At 36.7% G+C, this 22,544-nt stretch overlaps 1 protein-coding gene across 1 annotated transcript in view; it reads left to right on the plus strand.

Annotated features, from left to right (window-relative positions):
• The window catches only part of HTT (huntingtin), an 87,476-nt gene that overhangs the window by 44,487 nt on the left and 20,445 nt on the right, over positions 1–22,544 (plus strand). Inside the window, exons 37-53 of the mRNA XM_050896588.1 lie at positions 1,527–1,643; positions 3,474–3,596; positions 4,137–4,375; positions 5,682–5,824; positions 9,238–9,445; positions 10,849–10,990; positions 12,251–12,430; positions 13,884–14,060; positions 14,318–14,394; positions 15,645–15,783; positions 17,472–17,594; positions 18,458–18,671; positions 18,869–19,014; positions 19,484–19,661; positions 19,947–20,042; positions 20,897–21,084; positions 22,337–22,463. Coding sequence (XP_050752545.1) covers positions 1,527–1,643; positions 3,474–3,596; positions 4,137–4,375; positions 5,682–5,824; positions 9,238–9,445; positions 10,849–10,990; positions 12,251–12,430; positions 13,884–14,060; positions 14,318–14,394; positions 15,645–15,783; positions 17,472–17,594; positions 18,458–18,671; positions 18,869–19,014; positions 19,484–19,661; positions 19,947–20,042; positions 20,897–21,084; positions 22,337–22,463 — 2,617 coding nt within the window. The remainder of the gene's footprint in view (positions 1–1,526; positions 1,644–3,473; positions 3,597–4,136; positions 4,376–5,681; positions 5,825–9,237; positions 9,446–10,848; positions 10,991–12,250; positions 12,431–13,883; positions 14,061–14,317; positions 14,395–15,644; positions 15,784–17,471; positions 17,595–18,457; positions 18,672–18,868; positions 19,015–19,483; positions 19,662–19,946; positions 20,043–20,896; positions 21,085–22,336; positions 22,464–22,544) is intronic.

Below are 22,544 nucleotides of genomic sequence, written 5' to 3' on the forward strand. Positions count from 1 at the left end.
GGGTCTGGAAAACATGTTTCTGCTTTGTAGGAGTGTAAGAACGACTTTCTTCAATACACTTTGTTTAAAAGAAAAACATAAAAGTAATTTTAAGAGAAGTGACATAATTAGCATGGGATCTTATTGCTTATTCAGGTGCTTAACAAACTTAATGTGCTTTTCCTTTCATCATGTGAAAATGCAAATCTAGTGTATGCTAATGTAAGCAAGGTATTTTCTGAGAATAGTTGGGAAAAAAGTCAGTACATCTTGTCAAAATAATTTGTTAGAACTGCATGTTCAGATTGGGGTAATTTTGTGTATCCACATTTTCTTTTGAATTTGTAGTTTTATAATCATAAAATGACTAATATAACTATATGAAATGACACTCTGTAGACACATGATGTGAAATAGTGGATAACTTTGTGTTACATAAGGTACTGCAATCGCTAGCACATCCCTTTCTGACACACTTCACCTATTAAAGACCACCCATGCACTGCTCTGCCCACACCATCCCATTTGTAGTTCTTACTCTGTCCTGTTCTGCTGGTGCAGTATGTATAAACTAACCCCTGGGCGGTTTTGTTCCCTGGCTGGGATGTTCTGCAGTGGTGTCCCTGTAATTTGGGAGGCTCCAAGAGCTGCAACCTTTAACTTTTTTCTGTTACAACTGTAGCTACCATCCATGGAGCTCCAGAGTTCAAGTCATTCAGCCCAGAATCGCTCCTATCTCCTCTCTCATGAGAAAGCTTTTTGGGAAGCTGTTGAGATCATCTGGTGATCTCTTTTTCTTCTTATTGGCTGCGTTTCTGAATCTGAACTACTTGAATTTCTTTTATAAGTGCTCCGTATAACTGGTTTTCTGAACCAGATTCTTCTGTCCTGCTTTCCAGTCCATGTATTAACATTCCTGCTCGCTGTGTCTTTGGCCTGTCTGTCCGTGAAAGTGTGATCTCTCTAACCCTCAAACCAATAACACATTCAGCTACTAGAAGTGATTCTTGTTGTTGGTGTGCTCCATTATATGCTCTCCTATAAACTTTCATATAAAAGTGACATATCTCAGGTGAATGAGCTCCATAAAGATGTCTGTTCTGTTTCCTTGACCGAATTTAAACTTTATTTGAGCTAGAGTAAAGAAAGAATATACACGTGGGAAAGCGCTCTCTTCCTTCCTCCCCTTTTTGTCGAGGATGCGATGTGGCATTTAGATTTACTATCCTTTTTCCAGTTGTTTGAGTAGTCTTTTGACAAAAGCCATTTAAAAAGGACCAAGAAAACTTTTTTTTAGTTTATAAAAGTAACTGGAAAATTCTTAAAAAAAAAAAAAAAAAAAAAAAAAAAAAAAAAGTAACTCGGAACAAGCTTTTAACCTGAAAATGCAGTTTTAAAAATTTTGTGTGGTTTCTCATGTGGATTTTCTTTTATTTTTGCTTTTTGGCAGATGGATGAAACAGTAAATATTTTTCCCGCTACGGTATTACTTAAATGTTTCCTGTTAGTGTGGGTGTTTACTTGCATTCTTTTGGACTTTTCCTCAGGTGCTAGAAATGTTCATCTTAGTATTGCAACAGTGTCATAAAGAAAATGAAGACAAATGGAAAAGATTGTCCCGGCAAATAGCTGACATTATTCTCCCAATGCTTGCAAAACAACAGGTTATTATATGAATTCTTTAATCTATAAACATCTAAAGTAATTGTTATAATGTATGTATCAATAATGGCTTTGGGTATTTGATTTTTTTTTTTTTTAATATGAAGACATTTTCTTGGAAGTGTGGTTGCCATATCTGAAAAAACAATTACTGCAAGGTAAACTGAGTCTTTGAAGGGATGAAGGTTGTATTTAAATGCACGAAGTATGTGCAGTATCTTCAAGGCTGTTTCCAGAGGAAGCTCATTCTACTTCTCTTACATACATGATTACATCAGAGCACTTATTAAGTGTTGTGAAGATTCTCCCATGTTTATAGAATGTCAAAATTATTTTTTCATAACTGCAGTGGGTCTAATTGCATTTTTTCTTAGTGAGGAGAATGAAAAGACATAGTCTGAAACTGCATTAATAAATCACAGAATCATGGAATAGGTGAGGTTGAAACGGACCTCTAGATATTGTCTGCCTCTCAAAGCAGGGTCTACTGGAGCAGATTGCTTAGGACCATGTCCAGTCAAGTTTTGACAGTCTCTAGGGATGGAGCCTCCATAACCTCTCTGGGAAACCTTTTCCAGTGTCTGAGCATCCTCACAGGTGGAAAACAAATAAATAAAAACTGTATTTAAATGGAATTTCCTGTATTCCTTGTGCCTATTGCCTTTCATCATGGTACTGGATACCACTGAAAAGATTCTGGCTCTTCTGTACTTGTGTCATCTCCTCCCCCCCGCTTCCTCTGGTCAGATACTTGTACGCATTGATAAAGATCCCCCTGAGCCTTCTCCAGGCTGAACAATCTCAGCTGCCCCTTGTGTGACAGATGCTCCAAGGCTGTAACCATCTGTGTGGCTTTCTGCTGGGCTCCCTCCAGTGTGTACGTGTCTCTTTCACTGGACTGCACACTGGGGATCGAGAGTAGGCCTTTTGTATCTGGGAAGAAAAGACGACTCCTTTTAGGAGAAAGGGAGCGGCACCGAAAATCTAAGCAATAGACAACTTGTCTTCGATACAGCTTTCCTGGAGTTAGAAACGCTTACTTCAAGGGTAATAAGTAAAACTAGTGAAATTGTACCCTTAATGTTCTTTACTTCATGATGGCAGATCCCCACTCCCATGAGGAGATGTTATGGTTGGGGAGAGTGGACAGTTATTGTGGATCAGACAACAGTTTTTGAGCAAAGCTAAAATGTTGGCAAATTGAAATTGCCTTTGTTTTGTATGAATCTGTGCGTGTGCTCAACTATCAAATTACTTAGGCAAGATAGGGTCATCCAGACTTCGAGTCCAGTCCTTTGCTTTTTGCAGTTGATTGTTTTATAATTTATCTAAAGAACCTGATCAAGTGAGTTGTCCTACCTCTGTTGCTGCAGTGTAATACCATTGTAGCTGTTTGCTTTTCTGATGATTAGAATTTTTTTTTTTTCTCCTAGTTACCTGCTTAAGTTTATTCACAACCAGCTTTGCTCTCTATAAATATGCCTGGTAGGATGTGCAGGGAGGAGAAAAGTTTTTAAATTTTATGACAAGTCAGTCTTTTGGTCTCATTCTGAATATGGTATATTTCTCCTAATAAAATATATGTGGTAAGTATATTGAGTTTCATATGATAGATTTTTGTCTGTGTTCTCAAAACTCCTGTGTAGGAAGGCCTGCAATGAAACTTTAATTTACCTTTCATAGCTTTTGGTTGCTCTAAATTTTGTACTGTAAAGGACAGCTTTATTGCACACAGGTTGTCATAGAAATGTTTAAAACATGAAATAGTAATTTTGTGTTGCAGTTACCTTTAATGGATAGTTACAAATTAGTTTTGTGTTTTTCTTTTACAGATGCATATAGACTCTCATGATGCTCTGGGAGTATTGAACACTTTGTTTGAAATTTTGGCTCCTTCATCCCTTCGCCCTGTGGACATGCTTTTAAGGAGTATGTTTGTTACTCCTAAAACAATGGTAAGCAATTCTTTCCAAAGAAGAGAGAATCTGGTGTCTTTCATGCAAAACAAAAGAGCATGTGTTTCTCTTTCTTAATTTGCAATGTGGTTTTGAAGTACCTGCAGCAGATTTTAGGAAAGAGTTGGTTAGATCTAATATGATTTACCAACTGGGAGCACTTTATACAGGAACATTCTGCTTATGGATTACTTGCCTTCGTTTTGTATTTTGAGGATCAGGAACATAGAGAAACATACTATTATAATAAATTCTAGAATGCAATTTAATAGGTAAATCACACTTTTCTTATGCAAGTATTACTACCATTTTTATAGTTGAGAGATTGATTAACAGAGTGAATATAAGCTTGACAGTTACCACAAGAATAGCGTTTTGGAAAACCTGAGCATAAAAGTTATTTCCTGCTTGCTCCATTCTCGAAAGCATCTGATTTTATACAACAGTTAATGAAAATGTTAATTTTTTTAAATACATTCCTATGTTGTGTTGAATACCTTTGAAGTTAAACAATCTTTTGCATTTTTGTGTTTGTGTTAGGCATCAGTGAGCACAGTCCAGCTATGGATTTCTGGAATTTTAGCTATCCTTAGAGTTCTGATTTCACAGTCAACAGAAGACATCGTTCTATCCCGTATACAGGAGCTTTCTTTCTCACCATATTTGATTTCATGTCAAGCAATTAACAGACTAAGATGTGGAGAAAATAACTTGTCTGCACCAGAGGATTGCACTGAAGTTAAACAGGCTAAATATCTGCCTGAAGAGACATTTTCTAGGTATGTTGTTTTTTGAATAACTTAGGGTAAAGATTAAGATTTTTGAGAAATCCCATACATATTGTGCAATATATACACATGTATAGAACTACTATCTGATAGGAATAAAGTCTGTTAATAAGTTGATACGGGGAGGAGTGTGTGTGGAGGAAGGAATAATGAGATGGACAGTAGAGGGAGGAGATGAGCAGTTTGTAGTAGGGACTTTGGACTGTCCTGATACCTCTTCTCCAGCCAAGTGAAGGACCTAATGGAGCTGTTAAAATGGGTGAATCCTGGACTTATTAAAATCAGGTCCAAAAACTTAACTGGTGGTTAACCCTTTCCTTCCTCCCTGTGTGGGGACTGAAAGATGAGTCATCCCCTTAGTAGAAGCCCAGGTTCTGTGCTAGAATCTTGGCAGCAGATGGATTCAAATCTGTTAAGTTAGTCCTACTCTTTATTTCCTATTTTCAAAGAGCTGGCTTTGTCTAGTTAGCTTCCCATGCTGATGTCCTCAGAGTGACAAACTTCAGGCAAAAGAAGTGTGGAGAGATGACAATGGTATTATGTTGACATAATGTTTGTCATTAAGGCATTATGTTTTAATGTGGTGGGAAGCATTTGGAATAGCTATTTGTTTAAGAAAATAAGAACTTTTTACTCAAGTATGGAACTTCAGATAGAAATAAAATGCTGTTTCTTATCACTGTGAGGGTGATGGGTAGAGGGAAAGGGGGCTTCTGGACTCCCTTAATGTGACCTTATGGCCAGCATGAGTGAGTTGAGGAATGATAATGGCCAGCAGCAAGGATGGCTTTCCTCAAATGCCCTTTTTTGGTGTTTCTTTCGATTCCCCCTGTCTGGAGGTCTGATATGGAACCTGTGTGGTAGAGAGTGGATAGATGAGGCTGTAAACAGCTGAATTACTGTGATTTGCTGAGTTTACCACTCCTCAGCTGAGCTGTAGTAACTGTCACGGTGTGTTTTTTAGCTCATTGCAAATCACTATAAAGACACCATAGCGTTTTGAATGTTTGCTGTGTGAGGTGGGCATGCTATCGTGACTTTAGCTGATGAGTATATAACCCAGATCCAATATGTAATTATTGAAGTGCTTGTGATCGTCTCTCCATACCTATAGCATCGTATTTGTTTTAGGTCAGCCTGTTCTGTAGCATTTAATTTAGCATCCTATTTAGGATGAATGTACATGGACTTCATATTTTGTTTTTCAAACTTACTGAGTTTCATGGGCAGACCTCATCTGATTCTGAAAGATGTTGCATTGATGCTTTTCTGTTGACTGTATACATGGTTTTTCAAGGTTCTTATTACAACTGGTTGGCATTCTACTGGAAGATATTGTTACCAAACAATTGAAAGTGGACATGAATGAGCAGCAACATACTTTCTACTGCCAGGAGCTGGGCACGCTGCTTATGTGCTTAATACATATCTTCAAGTCAGGTAATACTTTAAACATTGCTTTGTGTTGTAACATGCAGTGGCAGGGTGGTTTTTCAGTTCCGAGACAATTGTTGAATGCATTGAACTACTGAGAAGGAATACGTAGGTGCTAAAGACATTCTATCCTACTCCATATGAGGAACCTCCCAAACTTGTGCTCCTGCATGCAGGGCACATTTTTCACATTTCTTCTGTCAGTGTGGAACAAAATATAACTAGTGACTTTTCATCTCTCCTTTTAACTGTCTAAAATTTTCCAGTCCAAAAATGCAAAGCATTCCAAATTTGTGGCTATATTTCTCATGGTTTTTCTCAATTTGGAGGTTGGTAGGTATGTCCAGACTTAAAATACTGAGTTACATACCACTGGTTCAGACTCATGACAAGGTAAGTTCCTGTTCTTCGTCAGAATTAATAAAAACACAAAAAAACCAAAACAAAAAACAAACAAACCAACCCCACCACCACCACCCCACCCCACCCCACCCCTGACCAAAAACCAAAACCGGAAAAGTAGGAAAGGTAGTACTGTTTCAGCTAGCTGGTCTTGAGCTCCTTTCGTCAGGTTTGGGAATTCTGCCTTAGGTGTCTTCTGCTAGATGTCCAGTCTCTGGCCCTTTGGTAATTCCTTAGTCCTTAGCCTGATTCCTTAGTCTTATTTTCCTAATAGTGGCACTATCTTCCCTTTCTTTTATTCTTTTATTCTTTCTTTACTATGACTGTCCTTTTTGCCTTCTGATTTTCAGCCTGCAGCTGAAATCCAGTCTTGGATTACAGGAGTTGGCTGCAATTTAAAAGGTCTTGGCACAAGTCCCTGGTTCTTGCTAGACTTCCTTACAGATACAGGACAAGGAACCCTGCATGCCATGACCTCAACTATAAAATGGGAGTTACTGTACTTCACTACTTAGCAGATGCAAATAACAAAGTGCATACAGAATACTGTTGTTAGACATCTAACATGATTCTGTGCTCCATTGTGTCCCAGCAACCTCTAATCTTTGTTCTTTTTAAGCTCTTCCTACAGAGTTCAGTTATGAAGTCCTTTCTTGAGGAAAAAAACTTAGTTCTGTTGCTGTCATTGTTACCAGCTACTTCTTGCAAACATAAGTATTGTAGGTGTAGACTTTAAATAAATAAATAAAGCGTTGATGGAAGTGTTCTCAGTCTTCAACTGGTTCTCTATCAAAGCTTCTGCATTGCCTTGATTTAACTTCCAGTAGCTTTACTCCTCCTAGTCTTCAGTGACAGCAACAGGTGGAAAAATGAATGGGAAACCAATGGAATTATGTTGTGAGAGTTTGTGCAGCCGTGGTAGATGATGTTTTGTCTTTTGACTTGTCAGAAGAAAGCTTTGCTTTAAGAAATGAAGTCCTCCAAACCTAGGTTCTTCCTGCAAAGACTCCAGGATTGTGTGTGAAGAGGCACGAAATATGGTGATAGTTACCAGAGCCTTCCTTGATCTTTGTTTTAAGCCTGCTTTAGGGCACAGGACTCTGGATGTAGTGAGTGATAGTTCTCTTTTCCCATGTGTCTGTTACAATAATAACTAAGTGTTTATACTGTTAATTTCTGTTATGGAGAAACATCTGAAAGAGATATTATAACAAATACCTTATGCCAAGGTTATTTGGAGTAACTGATTAAATGGTGTCAAGCCAGGACCAGTGAAATCAGAAAACCAAGCTGATGATTGAAATCAGGGAAGTGGGTTCTTCCGCAGCGGGAGCTGGGGATAATGAAAAGGGAAGGCTCAGCTAGTTCTGCTGCAGCAACTGGCTCCTAAGCTGCACTGTGAGTCTTGCCAGGAACTATGTAGAAATTTTCATGCAAAATTAAATATTAAAATACTCATGCAGAGCACTGGGATATGTGTATTGCATTATCTCTAGAAATGAGTTTAATATAAGACTAGAAATCAACTCTAAGTACTGGTAGTAATGTGGCTACCTTATACTGTGTAACAGAGTAGAAGCAAAGTTGTTCAGACACCTGGGCTGTATTTTCATGTCGTAACATTTTCTTTCAGGTTTAGGCTTAGGGTTAATGAAGTGCCTGGTTTTGTAATACTTTTCTTTTGTTCAATTAAAACCTCTATAATTTTTTTCTCTAAGTTATATTCTCCTAACTGCAGGTGCAGCTTATAGTAACTTGTGTCTGGGAACATAGGCTAAGGTCTTCTGTCATTTTTAACCACTATTCTACTTGGATGTTTTGTCTTCTAACCCATTATAGTTTTTTCAAAATGTGAGCATTGCTGACTCCTATGTATTCGACTATAGGAAGCGACCAGATGAGAAATGAACATTTTCAGTGTGCTACTTTGAAGTTAGTAGAAATAAAAGGTATAGACAAAGAGAAAAGATTAGCATGCAGTGACTTTCATGACTATAGGAAGTCACTAGATGGTGCAATTACTGCAAATGCAGGAAGCTGGAATGGTAGTAGCACTGGTTTGCTAGTAAGTGGAACCCAAGTTTTGAGACTCAGTTATTTTTCCCATTCTTTGCTATTTACATTGTGTATTTATCAGTCCTGGGGGCAGCTTAAACTGGTCCACATGGCTGTGGAATTTACAGCTTCATTCTTCTGTATATCTGGCAAGGCAAGCAAGCAACGCTACAGATCTCCTTCATTATTCTAATTATTTTTCGGTTTCTAACTGGTTCTGAAGAAACCCTTTTTTCCCTGATCTTATCTTCTCATAGAAACTCAAAAAGTCCTGTACCTTTAGACAACTTTAAGTTTGTCCATTTTCCTTGTTTTCCCACCTTTCGTTTTGGCATCTGAATATAGAATCAAGTCAGAAAGCAAGATTCCGTTTTTGTGCTGAGTGTTCAGTATGCAGGGTAATGACTTTTCTCCACTTAAAAACATTTACTTTTTGCACTTTAGAAATTGGTTGGAAGGGTATCAGTTTAGTTTCAACTAAATGTATTTGGGAAGCCATCATCTGAAGTAGGATACTTGTAAGCGATCTTCCTTAGCATGTAGAATAGTAGTTACAGCATGGTTCTTAATTAGAACTGTGTTTTACTTTATAAACAAAACAAACAAAAAAAATCCTGGTCTATAATTAACAATTTTAAATTTGGTAAAGGTTTTCATGTATCAGAAACTTTTTGATGCATGACAGAGAAAAAGTTGAGAAGATATGTTTCATTACGATTCTAGCCTATGTAAAGCATTATTTATTGAGTCGGGGAGCTGGTCGTTACTGGTTTACACACTGCCCTTGCGCAAACTCCGTGACTTGCCTTACATTTGTAAAACCACTTGGGATATACCTTTCTTCCAGGAATGGTAGTGGCTTATGCAACAAGATTTGTATTCTCAGGGTACCCTGAATAATTTTAAAACTTCAGAATTCAGACTAGAGCGCAGTTACTCTAACATGCTTTTATTGTTTTCAGGGATGTTTAGAAGAATCACAGCTGCAGCCACCAGACTTTTTACTGGAGATGGGTCTGATGGTAGTTTCTATACCCTTGAAAGTTTGAGTGACCTTGTTCAGTCCATGATTCCCACGCATCCTTCTTTAGTTCTCCTCTGGTGTCAAATCCTGCTTCTTGTCAATTATACCAACTACAACTGGTGGTCAGAAGTGCATCAAACTCCAAAGTAAGATTTGTTTTTGATCCCTAGTAGTAGTAGCGTGTCTCATAATTATATTTGCTAAAATTATATTTTAAAAATCTACCTTTTTTCCTGCTAAGCCTGTCAGCCTGTTGAATAGTACTATTTGGATTCTGAAATAGATAGTTCTGCATTTACTTTATGTGTATACATATTGTCTGTTCTGATATCAGTATGCCTTTCAAACTAAGGAAATGTGTCCTGCACTCAGTTATTCCTCAAAAGAACTGCCAGGTAATCTCTCCACCTCTAAGGCAAGAAAGCTTCATCTGTGTACTACTTTGAATTAAAATTATGGAAATAACTATAGCAAAATATTCACTATTTCATGTTCCTATGGAGACTTTGTGTTTCACCTTCTAGCAAGTAAGTGTATATCATCTGCACTGGCTGGTTGTGTTTATGAAAATACAATCTGATCAATATAACTAGAACTGTAACTATAGTTATATCTGTTCTCTGTTCTCAGTGGGTCTATTACTAAATGCTGTCAAAACATAGTATCGGCACTATGCTGATTCATTAGCATCAAGCACCGTAGTAAACTCACTTAATGTTAGTTGTCTGAAATTCGGAGATTTGGTCTAAAATGAGCTTTCTCTTGATCTGAAGTTAGTTCATCCCACCTGTCAGGCATTGGAATGATTCGTCCTCTGGGGGTAAGGAAGATACTCCCCATGTGGGTGGGTATCCCTCTCTGTTAACTGTAGAGGGAGGTTAACAACTGACTTGAGAGACATTTCTGATGCTTGTGCAGTGAAGAATAATCTTGCTCTACAACATGAGTGGATCAATACTTGCTCAAATGTGAGATTCTTGCCTCAGTTCAGCCTCATGATGTGAAAAAAATATTATTCTAATTTGAGGAAACATGAAGTTACCAGGCTTATGAGCAAAGTAGGGCAACTAAAATAGCTAAGGTGACATCTGCTATTTGTTGCAGTTATCTTTTTTGATTTACCAGTATCACCTCTATTTTTTTCGGTGTTGGGCATCACTTTCAATCTGACACTAGACTAAGTGCTCAAGAACACTGGTTTGACTTGAGAAGAAAATACAGTGTTAGCTTCTGCTATCCTACCAGAGACGCAATAGCCCATGTTTTTCTTTTAAATAACCTGTTTAATTCTTCAGAAGTTCTTCAGACTGTCCAAGGAAGTAATAAACTCGGAACAAAAAAGCGATACTACAATTGTTAGAAAGTAAAGAGCTGATGGAAAGCAACGTGTCTGCTTCGAAGTAGTATAATGTTTTAATGAAGTTTCTAGGAAAATAAATATTAGGACATTGCTAGGATATTCCAAGCAATTTGATTGTTAATGTTTCAGTAGCCATAGAAATAAAATATAGTAATAAAATAGTAACAAAATAAAATGTGCTTCTTGCAGGAGACACAGTCTTTCTACTACTAAATTGCTTAGCCCTCAAATATCTGGAGACAGTGATGAATCGGATTCAGAATCTAAACGTGGCATGTGTAATCGAGAGATAGTGAGAAGAGGAGCACTCATTCTTTTTTGTGACTATGTTGTAAGTTGTGAATTATGAATTTTATAACTGTAGTTTTGAGTTATGCTGACAGTCTTTATTACTGATGTGCATTAACTGAATCTGTCTGCTTCATTTTTCACTTGTGAACACTTGTGAAACTAGTAATTTTATTTTCAGGTGGTGCTTCTGTAAGCTTAGGTATGATGTCATTTGGCTGCTTTTTTCTATTCTGAACTGAGAATTCTCTTGGCTTGTAAAGGATACCTCGTAGGTAATAGAATTATCTGCTGGGTATCATATCCCTTACTTGTGAGGTGCTAGGAGCACACTAAGTAGTGTTAGACTTCCCAACATCAGTAGCAGTGCACAGTGTCTAGGAGGCAACAAATTTCTGTCTCTGTACCTTAAGAGGAGAGGTTTTACATTAACTTCCATTTTGGTTTTCTAATGAGAGCAGTTCCTGTGGCTTTGGCCTCTTGCTGCCTCAGTATTAGCATTTTAGTTCATTGGGAACTTTTGAAATGAATCTTCCTGTAATATCTAGTATTACACTTTGGTTTGCATTGTAGAGCAGTTTTGGGGCAAGTAAACTGCATTCCTTTCAGATTCAACTAAACCAAAAGCTATGTTTAAGAACCACTTCAAGTACTAATGGTCATTCAGTCACCAGAGTCAGATTAGAGACAGTCCACGGTAAAACCCTCCAAAACCTCTTTACTGGGGAGTGTCAGTCTCTCAGCATCACCTGGTTAGCTCTACAGATCTTTTCATGTTGTGTTGCACTGCTTGTTGATATACACATAGCCTCTGTAGGTTTAAAATTAATTATTGACAGATCTCTCTGGATTTCCTTTCCAGAAATTATTCATCTTGTGTTTAAGGCCAGTAGTAATAAGAAATCTTTAAAAAGAAGCCTAAATGAAAATCACATTTTACAAGAAGACTATGTGTGTGCATGTATATTTCGAACAGCATTTCATTAAAAGCGGCATCTTTGAATCGACCTTCTCAGTTTACTTGTTTCTAACCTGGATTTTTAGTGTTTAAAAAAAAAAAAAATTACAAATTCATTATAAATCTCTTAATTTGCAACAAGGTCAAAAGCATTTGGAAAATTTGTCATGTAAAAATAATGATGGTGATATTAAAATGTAGAGACTTTATGCCATTATTTTAAAATAGCTACCAGAATTATATATGAAAAACTCCATGTTGTGTCAGATGAGTTTTTCGTTTTCAGTAATTAAATGCTTAACATGGGTATTACTGGAATCAGATTTTAATTTTTTTCCCCTTTAGTGTCAAAACCTACATGATTCAGAACACTTGACCTGGCTTATTGTGAATCATGTTCAAGACTTGATTAATCTGTCCCATGAGCCTCCAGTACAAGACTTTATTAGTGCTGTTCACAGGAATTCAGCAGCCAGTGGTCTCTTCATCCAGGCCATTCAATCACGGTGTGAAAATCTTGCAGCTGTAAGTTTAACTTTTTTGACTTTTTTTTAAAGAATATAGTCACTTATTTCAGCATAAGTTTAACTGATAAGTATGCAAATTCTGACATTTCTAGGTCATTTATCAACTTCTAATTTTATTTTTAAAGTCATTTCTTTAAAAATGCAAACAGTGAACCTTATAATATATTAGCAACTTCAGTATCAGATGTGTTCCAATCCATCAAATCTATGAATTCAAGTAGAGTTGGTTAAGCTGCTTTTCTTCCTTCGTGGGTATTACCCCTGCATAATAAATATCTGAAGGGTAAATTAAAGCCGTAACTTTCGTCTTTGATTTCAGTGCCTTGGTAGCGTAAATAACAGAACTACTAACTACAGAGGCAGGAGTAGGAGCCAGTCCATCTTCATAGACCCTAACAACATGAAAATGATTTGCAAGCTCATGCCTTCCCTATTGATCTGCCCCACAAGTTGTAGCCTCTTGGTGGGGGAAATACTGCTTCAGAAATTCAGTGTATGATTTCTGTTGATTATTAAAGGAGTGGATCATGTTTTATAGGGATGTAAGTTTGTATGCATCCCTCTTAATCTTGGGAACTCACTAGGTGGGAAACGTCATTTGCTGGGCTTCCTCTAGAGCTAATGGTGGGAGATGCTACCGCACCCGGAGTAGCCTGGTAACATTTCCTGCCTCTTCCCATTGTCTCTGTGCAAATCTAGTGCAACTGCATTAGTGCTTTAAGCATGTTAGTAAAACGCTTTAAAGTTAAGTGAAATGAATCTGGGCTTCAGTGTCTGAGAATTGGTAGAATGAACTGAACTAAACGTGTTTGAATGGAAGATGTAGTCATTCTGTGAAATGTTTGGTGATTATCAGAAAAGTCAATAAAATTAAAATAGTTGATATTTACAGTCTGCTCTAAAACAAGATTGGTTCCAGGAGTCAAACTAGTTTGTGTTTCTCCCTTTAGATTATTGGTGCTGAATTGGTGCTCATATTTAAAAAAATAAAAAATTTAAAAAAAAATTCCTTGCACCCCCTTTTAATCCTGTTTCTGTGTTTAAACATGTGCTCAAAAAATCCCTAATGCTTATCTGGATTTCTGTATTGTCTCTTGTCTTGACTATGGTCATGTTCCTACCTTCTTCCAGCAAGAGTTCAAGCTTCTTACCGTTTTCAAAGCTTGCTACAATTCCACTTAAGTCTCTCCAGCTTTTTTCCCTAAAAGTTTTGCTCCCCACTTTTTGCTTACTCTTTGTAAGAGTAAGCTTTTGCAGTTGAACGTGAAACAACTTAGTGTTCATATTAATTAACGCAGTAACTCAAACCTATTCATATACAGAAGATTATATTGATCAGCTAGTTGTCTGCTATAGTTTTTTCTAAATGTCTTTCCTTTTAGTTTTAAGATCTTTGTATTCCAATTGATTGCTTTTTTTTGTCTTTTTTTCTGTTTTGTTTCAACATCTAGCCCACAACTCTGAAGAAGACTTTACAGTGCTTGGAGGGAATACATCTCAGCCAGTCTGGGGCTGTCTTAACGTTATATGTTGATAAGCTTCTGTGTACTCCATTCCGTGTGCTTGCTCGCATAGTTGACACACTGGCTTGCCGTCGGGTAGAAATGCTTTTGGCTGCAACTTTACAGGTGAAGATAAATATATTCATTTGTAAATAAGACTGGGTAGTGCTAGCAATATACTCAAGTGTAATAATTTAAAGTACATCAAAGTATGATGATGTTTAAGTTATTTCATTGGAAAGGAATTTTTTTTATTTAATGTATAGATACATGAATGTTTACAGTTTGCTTCACCTGCCTATAATTTTCCTAATCTGTTCAAAGTACCTATGGGTATTTTATTTATTTCTGTCCTATAAAATTCTTGTGACTCTTTCCTATAGAACAGCATTACTCAGTTACCAGTTGAAGAACTGGATAGAATTCAGGAATACCTTCAAAACAGTGGATTAGCAACAAGGTAAATAATACCAATACGTGTTAAAATGCCAAACTAAGTAATGTTCTAGTACTAATTCTGTTAACTCTTTTTTGCCTACGTTTTGTTTTTTTCTTAAAGATAAGATAGTGGGTCCTTTTTGGAGGTAAGACAGGAGTAAAGCCTCTCTTATGAGATGCAGGCATATTTTGGCACAAGGACAGTCATGTTGGCTGAGTTGAATTTGCAATATACTTAAGAATTAAAGCAAGCTAAAGGCTTGAAGGCATCAAATTCTCTCTCCTGCATCCCACTCAGTATTTAACTTTTGAGAGACAGCAACTGCAAATTAATTCCTTGACAAAAACGACATTACTGAGATCAACTTTGTTTTCCTCAGACTTTTGCAGAATTTTGTGAGTCCAAGCTGGGTGGGCTTGTTTTTTGGGATTTTTTTTTTTTTTCCCCAGACAATTGTGTTAAGTTTTAATTGTTTGGTCTCCCAGCTGTTTAAACTGCTGTTATAAAAAGGAGCAAATTATTCAGTTTTTGAAAAGCTTTATTTAATGTTGGAAAGAGCCTAATTTACTCCTTTGATGTCATTGCTGTTTGAGGTTAATATCTGTTGACTGAAATAAGAAAGAAGTAGGGGGAAAGAATCTTAAAGCCCAAAACTGCAGTAGATTGATAGTAATGTGCCTACATAGGTAACGTTACATTTTAATTCAAAAAAAAAAAACAAACTCCAAAATCTCCAAATGACTTTATACAAGGTCTTGATAGCAGTAATGGAATCAAAAAAACCCCAACGAAACAACAAAAAAACAACCAAACCCCTCACACTGACATAAATCTGCAAACTGTAATTCTTAATATATTTAAAAAAAAAAAATTCCGTTATAGTGGATTCTTATTTGCTGTCTGTTAGAACATATTTGTCTGCAATCAAATAATCTGTACACTAACTTTGATTCTTCTTACTCATTAAAAAGATTTACTGCATAAAGAAAACTGAACAGCTTGCATTTTATGCTTAAGCATGTACAAATTTTAAATCTAAATTAAATTTAAGTCTTTATTGTTGATGGTGCTGAGTTCATTTGTTTCGGCTACTGATAGCTGGTGAAATTAGCAGTTTTGCATCATATGATCGTTTATATCCAAATAAACTTAAGACCCTACTGCTTTTCTCTCCCAGGATTAGAATTGGCTCACTGGATGTCGTTCTATTTTTAAATGATTTACAAAACTGAGTAAGTTAGCTCTCTGCTGATGTGTTCTTTTATTTTCAGACACCAAAGACTTTACTCGCTCTTGGATAGGTTTCGTCTTATGGTAGCACCAGACACAACTAGTCCTTCACCTCTGGTTACCTCGCACCCACTAGACGGAGAGGACCAACCAGCTTTAGAGGATGTAATTCTAGACAAAGTAAGATTATGTTTAGAAAGAGTCACTAAAAGTGCCTTGGCTGTAAACAAGCTTTTGCTCATTACATAATATTTAAATACAGCTTATTTTTACTATGCAGTTAATGTTCTCAGCATTGTCAATGAATCTCAAATATAGATCAGTGAATGTTTTCATGTGTTGGCTGACTGTTGAACTTAAGATAAACAATTAGCACATGCATGATGTTTTGTTATGTTGACGGTGCTGTGAAAAACTATCAAGTTTTGTTTCTTTGCATAATTTCAATGGAAAGATTTAGTAGAGATTCAGTAGAGACAGGTAAATCCTCTTTTTTTTTTTTTTTTTAAATGTGTTTACAGCAGTGATCAGTTTTATTCATTTGCTGAAAATTGTTGGTTGTCTCTTGGAAATTAAGCATTACTTCTCGGTTTCCACTTCTCAGCTTTAAATTACTTTCAGAGAACAATCATGACTACTTAACTGTTTCTGTCTTTCATGTACTTAGATACTTCTATTTCAAAGTGGGGTGGGAGGCTAAGAGCAAGCCTCTTGGGGCCTGTGTCTTCCTTTCTTTCTAGTTTGTCCCATGGCACAGATAATTTCTCCTTTTCATTCCTTTGTGTTCTATAGTGATACACAGTAACAGGAAACATATGTAACTGAGATGGCAAAAATTATTTGATTAGCTGACAGTTTGGAGGAGACTGATAAGTAGTTGAGGAACCTATTGACTTAAGAGAGAGATTGAGAGCTACTTAGACAGCAGGAGGAAACACTGTGCCCAGAAACCATTTACCCATAGCTTTCTGTCTTCAAATTAACCAAAAAATCTCCTTCCTCTGTAACTGTAAATCCTGCACAAAGGCAGTAGTTTTTGTATGCTTCCTCCACAACCCCTACATAGTTCATAGAATTATGGAGTATCTCAAGTTGGAAGGGACCCATAGGGATCATCGAGTCCAACTCCCTGCTCCTCGCAGGACTACCTAAAACTAAACAGTATGACTAAGAGCATTGCCAAATGCTCCTTGAACTCTGACAGGCTTAGCTGCATTCTGATTAATATCAGCAAATTCAGGATGCCCAGTTATGAGAAAGTTATCCCTTTTCTGTGTTTTCTGAGCCTCTTTATATGCCTTAGTTAAATTAGTTATATTATTGACTAATTCCTGTAGACTCATAGCTAATAATTTAAGGAGTAAATTTGCAGTGATGTGTGATGGTCTTCATTTATTTCAGTGAGTGTTAAAAGATAGATGTTATCTTCATCTGCTGATTTATTTGAATCTGAAGACTTTTCTTCCTTGGTTATCGTATTGGGTTTTTTGCTATTACTGTTATGTTTGTGTGACTACTGAGTATTCCAGGGTTTTTTTCCCTAGATATTCTCCTCAGCTTTAGGATCCTAATACATACACTTGTGCTATATGTTAAACTTCTTTTTTCCTCATTTCCTGTCTAGACTCTTTTGAAATAGACAACTTGCCAGTGAACATGCGTTGGTCTAGTTTAAGATGGTCCATTCACCAGTTGTCTGGTTTTGCCTTGCTTTTTTCTTTGAGTTTTTTTGACATTAATGTGGCCTAGTGATCTCTTAAATGGACCACAATTCAATGCCAATGAGCAATTCTCCCCCTGCCCCCATCAACTGTATTATTTTCTGAAAACAAATAGGTAATAAATTTCTTTTTTTTTAATTGTTAAAGGACTGGTATGTGTCACTAGTGAGGTCGCAGTGTTGCGTCAAGTCTGACTCGGCACTGCTGGAAGGTGCAGAGCTGGTAAATAGGATTCCTCAGCCTGACCTGAACTCCTTCATGACCAGCAAGGTAACTTCTTTGTCAGATGAAACACAGTCAGCTGAAGACGATGTAATTATTTCTAATGTTCTTATTGGTAGTATTAATAATTAGATTCTTAAATGTAAACACTTCAAATTTATATAATACTGGTAGTTCACCTGAATTTCACTTTATTTTGGAAACTAAAATAGTAGATATGTTTCATTTCTGTGTCTAGCAATGTTGCTAATACTAGCTTTCTAGTAGTACAGGTTGGGCGTATAGAGTGGAAGTGAAGGTTAGTTTATGTATTGGAATCACGCAAATCCAGTTTTACCATTTTATGTAATCTTCTCGTTTTGCCATACAGTCTTTTACAAGGCCAGATGTTTCTGTAACTTTTTAAATATCTGTGCTAGATGACTTGCAATATGCCGCTAACAGGCCACAGATAGTAAATCTGGCATAAACGACAACTTGCATCTTTTACTTTGTTTTCTAAGAACATATTTTGTTCAAATTCTCTACATCAGATTTGCTGCTGGTACGCAGAAGTAATAGTGGGAAACTTTTTAAAAAGATTTTTGTTTGACTTACTTGTTTGAAAACTTACTACTTGAAGATTCCTTGTGTATAGGGCATCCTTAAGCTTTATTCACATGTTGTTCTGAAAATTTGGAATAAGCATATTGATTTTTCTTTCCAGTAGTGTTTGGAATTTAAATGTGGAACAAATATGGGCTTAATTATGATATTGTTACACCACAATAGAGCAGAGGTAATAGTACCAAGTTTGTTAATTAACTAACTGTTAATTTTCCACCATATTAGTGTGCCAGAATAGTACCATCAGATACTTTACTTCTCTTTAAAAGCAATTGCTTTACTTTTTATTTACTATTTGATTTCAGGAATTCAACCTAAGCTTGTTAGCACCATGTTTAAGCCTTGGCATGAATGAAATCTCAAGAGACCAGAAGAGTAGCTTCTTTGAAACAGCTCGGAGGGTAACTCTGGATCATGTGTCTACCGCTGTACAAAACCTTCCTGCCAACCACCAGGTGTTTCAACCACTATTGCCAACTGAGCCATCAGCGTACTGGAAAAAACTAAGCGATATCTTTGGTAATAGAAATAATCGTCTTTTTAAGTTTATTCTCTCCTCTGCAAAGGTACTTTACAGATGTCTTGTGAATACATGAACTTCCTATTTAAAAAAATCAAGATACCTGGCATAAAAGTGCTTGTGAAATAATTCTGAAAAACATTTATTGAGGGGAAAAAATTCAAACTGCTAGATTTCATCCAGTCTTATTTTATAGGAGATGAGGTGATGTATCAGTCTATGATGACACTTTGTCGTGCACTGGCTCAGTATTTGTTGTTACTCTCAAAACTGCCAGCTGGTCTCCGTGTTCCTCCTGACAAAGAGGATGATATCCTGAAATTTGTAGTTACATCAGTAGAGGTAAGAAACTACAGCATAATTAAAGATGTGATGAAATGTTGGGAGAGGGAACAACTTTAACTTAAACTGGTCGCCATTGAGTACCTTTTGATCTGGGCAATTTTCTTGTCTGAACTGTAGAAATTTCTTCAGTGGTTATTTTGTTTGACCTGTGCTAGTAAATCAGATGGGCTTATGGGACAAGGGCAGCTTTTTACAAGGAGAGGTTGATTGAATGATGGAATGATCTTGGCATTTGGGAGAATGGCCCTGCACTGATTTTTGGGACACTGAATAAACAGTATATAATGCTCATAATTTTCTTGTACTTAAAATAAATTGTGTTCTCTCAGGAAAAAAATCAATATAACTTGCTAATAAAACTTTACATATTGCTGAGTAAAAAAAAAAAAAAAAAAAAACACCTTTGGCTGTAAGTTCTTCTGTTGTGAGAATTTGCTATTAATGGGAAACTTTTATTTTTGCATAGGCACTATCATGGCATTTAATGCATGACCAGATTCCATTAAGTGTAGATCTTCAAGCTGCTCTGGATTGTTGCTGTCTGACATTACAGCAGCCTAGTCTCTGGAATTTGCTGGCTTCTGCAGCTAATGTGACATATGCTTGCTCCTTAATTAATTGCATTAGATTTATCATAGAAGCAGGTGAGTCCAATTTGAACAGCTATGAGAAAATTTTCTTAATAAATTGTCAGTCATCACTGATCAAATGCTAGGTGTCTAGAATATTTCCTCTGAGTCCTTTTTAATTATTTCTTTGACAAATTTATTTTTACTACTTTAATTTCTCATTTAAAATTTGTGTTTACTTTTGAACTTGGCAGATGCCTTGGAGATGTTAAATATTTGACTACTATGTGGTTCTGAGGAGAAAAATGGAATATGAGATATGTAATGGCTGTATCTTTTAAATATTTTTGTCTAATTCAGTTGCTGTTGAACCTGGTAATCAACTTCTTAGTCCTGAAAGAAAGAAGAATACTTCAAAAGGCTTAAGTGAGGGTGAAGTTGATTCAAACACACAGAGTAAGTAAACAGTGAATTCCACTTTTGCCTTAAACTTTCACTGGAGAAGTATTTGTAGGTACCCTTTCCATTAATATTTTTTTTTAAGAATGGGAGTTCATCTGAGACCTTATTTGTATTTGGTAAATGTTTGTTAAATATAGGTTGACATACTTTTAACAGGTATAGTTGTTTTTTCTTGAAAGTTGAACGTTAATGCAGATTTTTCTTCTGGGGGATTCTGTTAGCTGTGCAGCACACTGCAGACTGAGCTTTGTACAGTGTTGGGGGATTTTTAGATTTCATGTGGGAGAGGTAGAACTGTTAATATTTCTTCTTAAGAATGGCAGATTCATTATCTGCCCTTCTACAGTATGGCCGCCCTATGTTGAGGTGAAGGTCAAGTGTAGTCCATGAGTATGGACAGCATTGTCTTCCATATGCAGCTGTGCTGGTACGGTAAGGTACCACTTCCATCTACAGAAATTACCTGCTTGTCACATTTAGCATAGAGCCGGCTATGAGACTGTTTTCTCATAAAACAGATGAGTTTGAAGTTCTCACAAATGCTCTATTCAGTGTGGCCTGTTCTTGCTGGGGTTAGCAAGTGAGCTGCTCTGCTGACAGATAATCAGGTACTGGTAATCTCCAGCACTGAGACTGGCAAACAATGCAAGCCATTGCGGGGAGGGTGGTAGTAGTACTCTTCAGCTAGCTGAAATATTGTAGAGTATTTCTTTGTATACGTCCTTATTGTGGTTTTGTCCTTTTTAGTCAACATACTCTTTCATTAAGCATTTTTTTTCTGTATCTTTTTTAATTATGTGTCTTTTGAATAGATTCATAAAACTGAATTTCTTTTTCTCCCAACAAAGAAACTAAACACATTACTGCAGCTTGTGAAATGGTAGCTGAGATGGTGGAATGCTTACAGACTGTCTTGGCACTGGGGCACAAAAGAAATAGCAGTATCCCAGCGTTTCTTACTCCTGTCCTCAAGAACATCATCATCAGTTTAGCAAGGCTGCCTCTAGTGAACAGTTACACAAGAGTACCTCCCTTGGTATGTTCATTATGCTTTGTTTTCAGGACTTTAAAAGCTATTGGACAACTTTTTGAAAACCAAACATGGTGCTGCATCTTAAGTTTTACGTCAGTAGGACTTCAACCTTTAGCTAGTTTGATCAGCCAGTTTGTCTTTTTAAACACTGAGTAGCAAAACACTGTAAAGATATCAAGTAAGAGTTTTTGGAATCAGAGATTTGATTATAAAGGAGTGTAGTCGCTCCTTACATTCTTATGTGAACGAATGTCCAGGTGGTAGTTTGAGAAAGTAAAAGCAAGCAGTGACTTGGGTGCTTTGTTAGGGCTAATATTTCCTCCTGCTCAGTGGGTTTGCTTACCCTGGAAAGAGTGCAAAATCTACGCTGCTACTTTCTTTGACACCTGAATTGACATTCATTTTTTGTCATGCTAAGCACCGCAATGATGCAATGGTGCTGAGGTGTCTGAAGTAGCGTCTGAACTAACTCGGGTATTTGTGTGTCGTACTGTACCATGGTATGCCATGCAGATACTTTTGGACCGTATATTACCGTTCTTTCCTAACACATCTTGGATCTTGTGGACAAGGTATTTCAACTTTTTTTTTTTTTTTTTTGGCTGATGTAATACGGATTTAAGAACACCTCGTGATTACCTCCATGTATTTTCAGTACTGTTAGAAGACTTTGTTTTGATAAACTTCAGAACCATTATTGGAAGCATTTCTAGATGCTTACTAGGTAGAGCAAAAGAGGGTTTTCTGAAATGTGCAAGGCCATTTCTCTGGCCTTTCTCTGTTTCTCAGCACTCTGTTTTTGAAGGGATGTCAAAAGATGCTAATCTTTTTGATTGAGACTTTTTTGCCCACTGTCGGATGTATCTTTGTGCTTTTTCAGGCGTCAGTAGTATGTGAACTGTTTTCCCTGAATTACCTTTCAGCATCATTTCTGCACAATCTGGGAGTCATCTGGCACTTAAATCCTAAACTGAAATAAATGATAGGAACTTATTTGCTTTCATATCCAAACTTGGACAGTAGGACTGAATAATTAATTCGTAGTGAGAAATATGCAAAAAGCCCCCCAAAATCAGAAATACAGTGTAAAATGTGTATTAGCTGTGTTAGATATTTAATCTTTCTCTCTTTTATTTGGGAGAATTACTTTATTTACTGATGTCTTGTTGCTTTTGAATGGTGCATACATATTTATAGCTGTCATGTTAATACTATTTCTGTTTTGGATAAGTAGACTTTCTTTATATGTCTTCAGGTCTGGAAATTAGGCTGGTCACCAAAGCCTGCAGGTGACTTTGGCACAGTTTTTCCTGAAATCCCGGTAGAATTTCTTCAAGAAAAAGAAATTTTTAAGGAGTTCATCTATCGCATTAATACACTTGGTATGTACAAAGTTAAAAATTAATACAGGTGGCTCTTACTGGGCATTTACCTGTGTTGTGAAGTGACTGAATAACTGAATC

This window comes from Gymnogyps californianus, chromosome 4 (assembly GCF_018139145.2).
Source record: "Gymnogyps californianus isolate 813 chromosome 4, ASM1813914v2, whole genome shotgun sequence".
In the NCBI taxonomy this organism is placed as follows: Eukaryota; Metazoa; Chordata; class Aves; order Accipitriformes; family Cathartidae; genus Gymnogyps; species Gymnogyps californianus.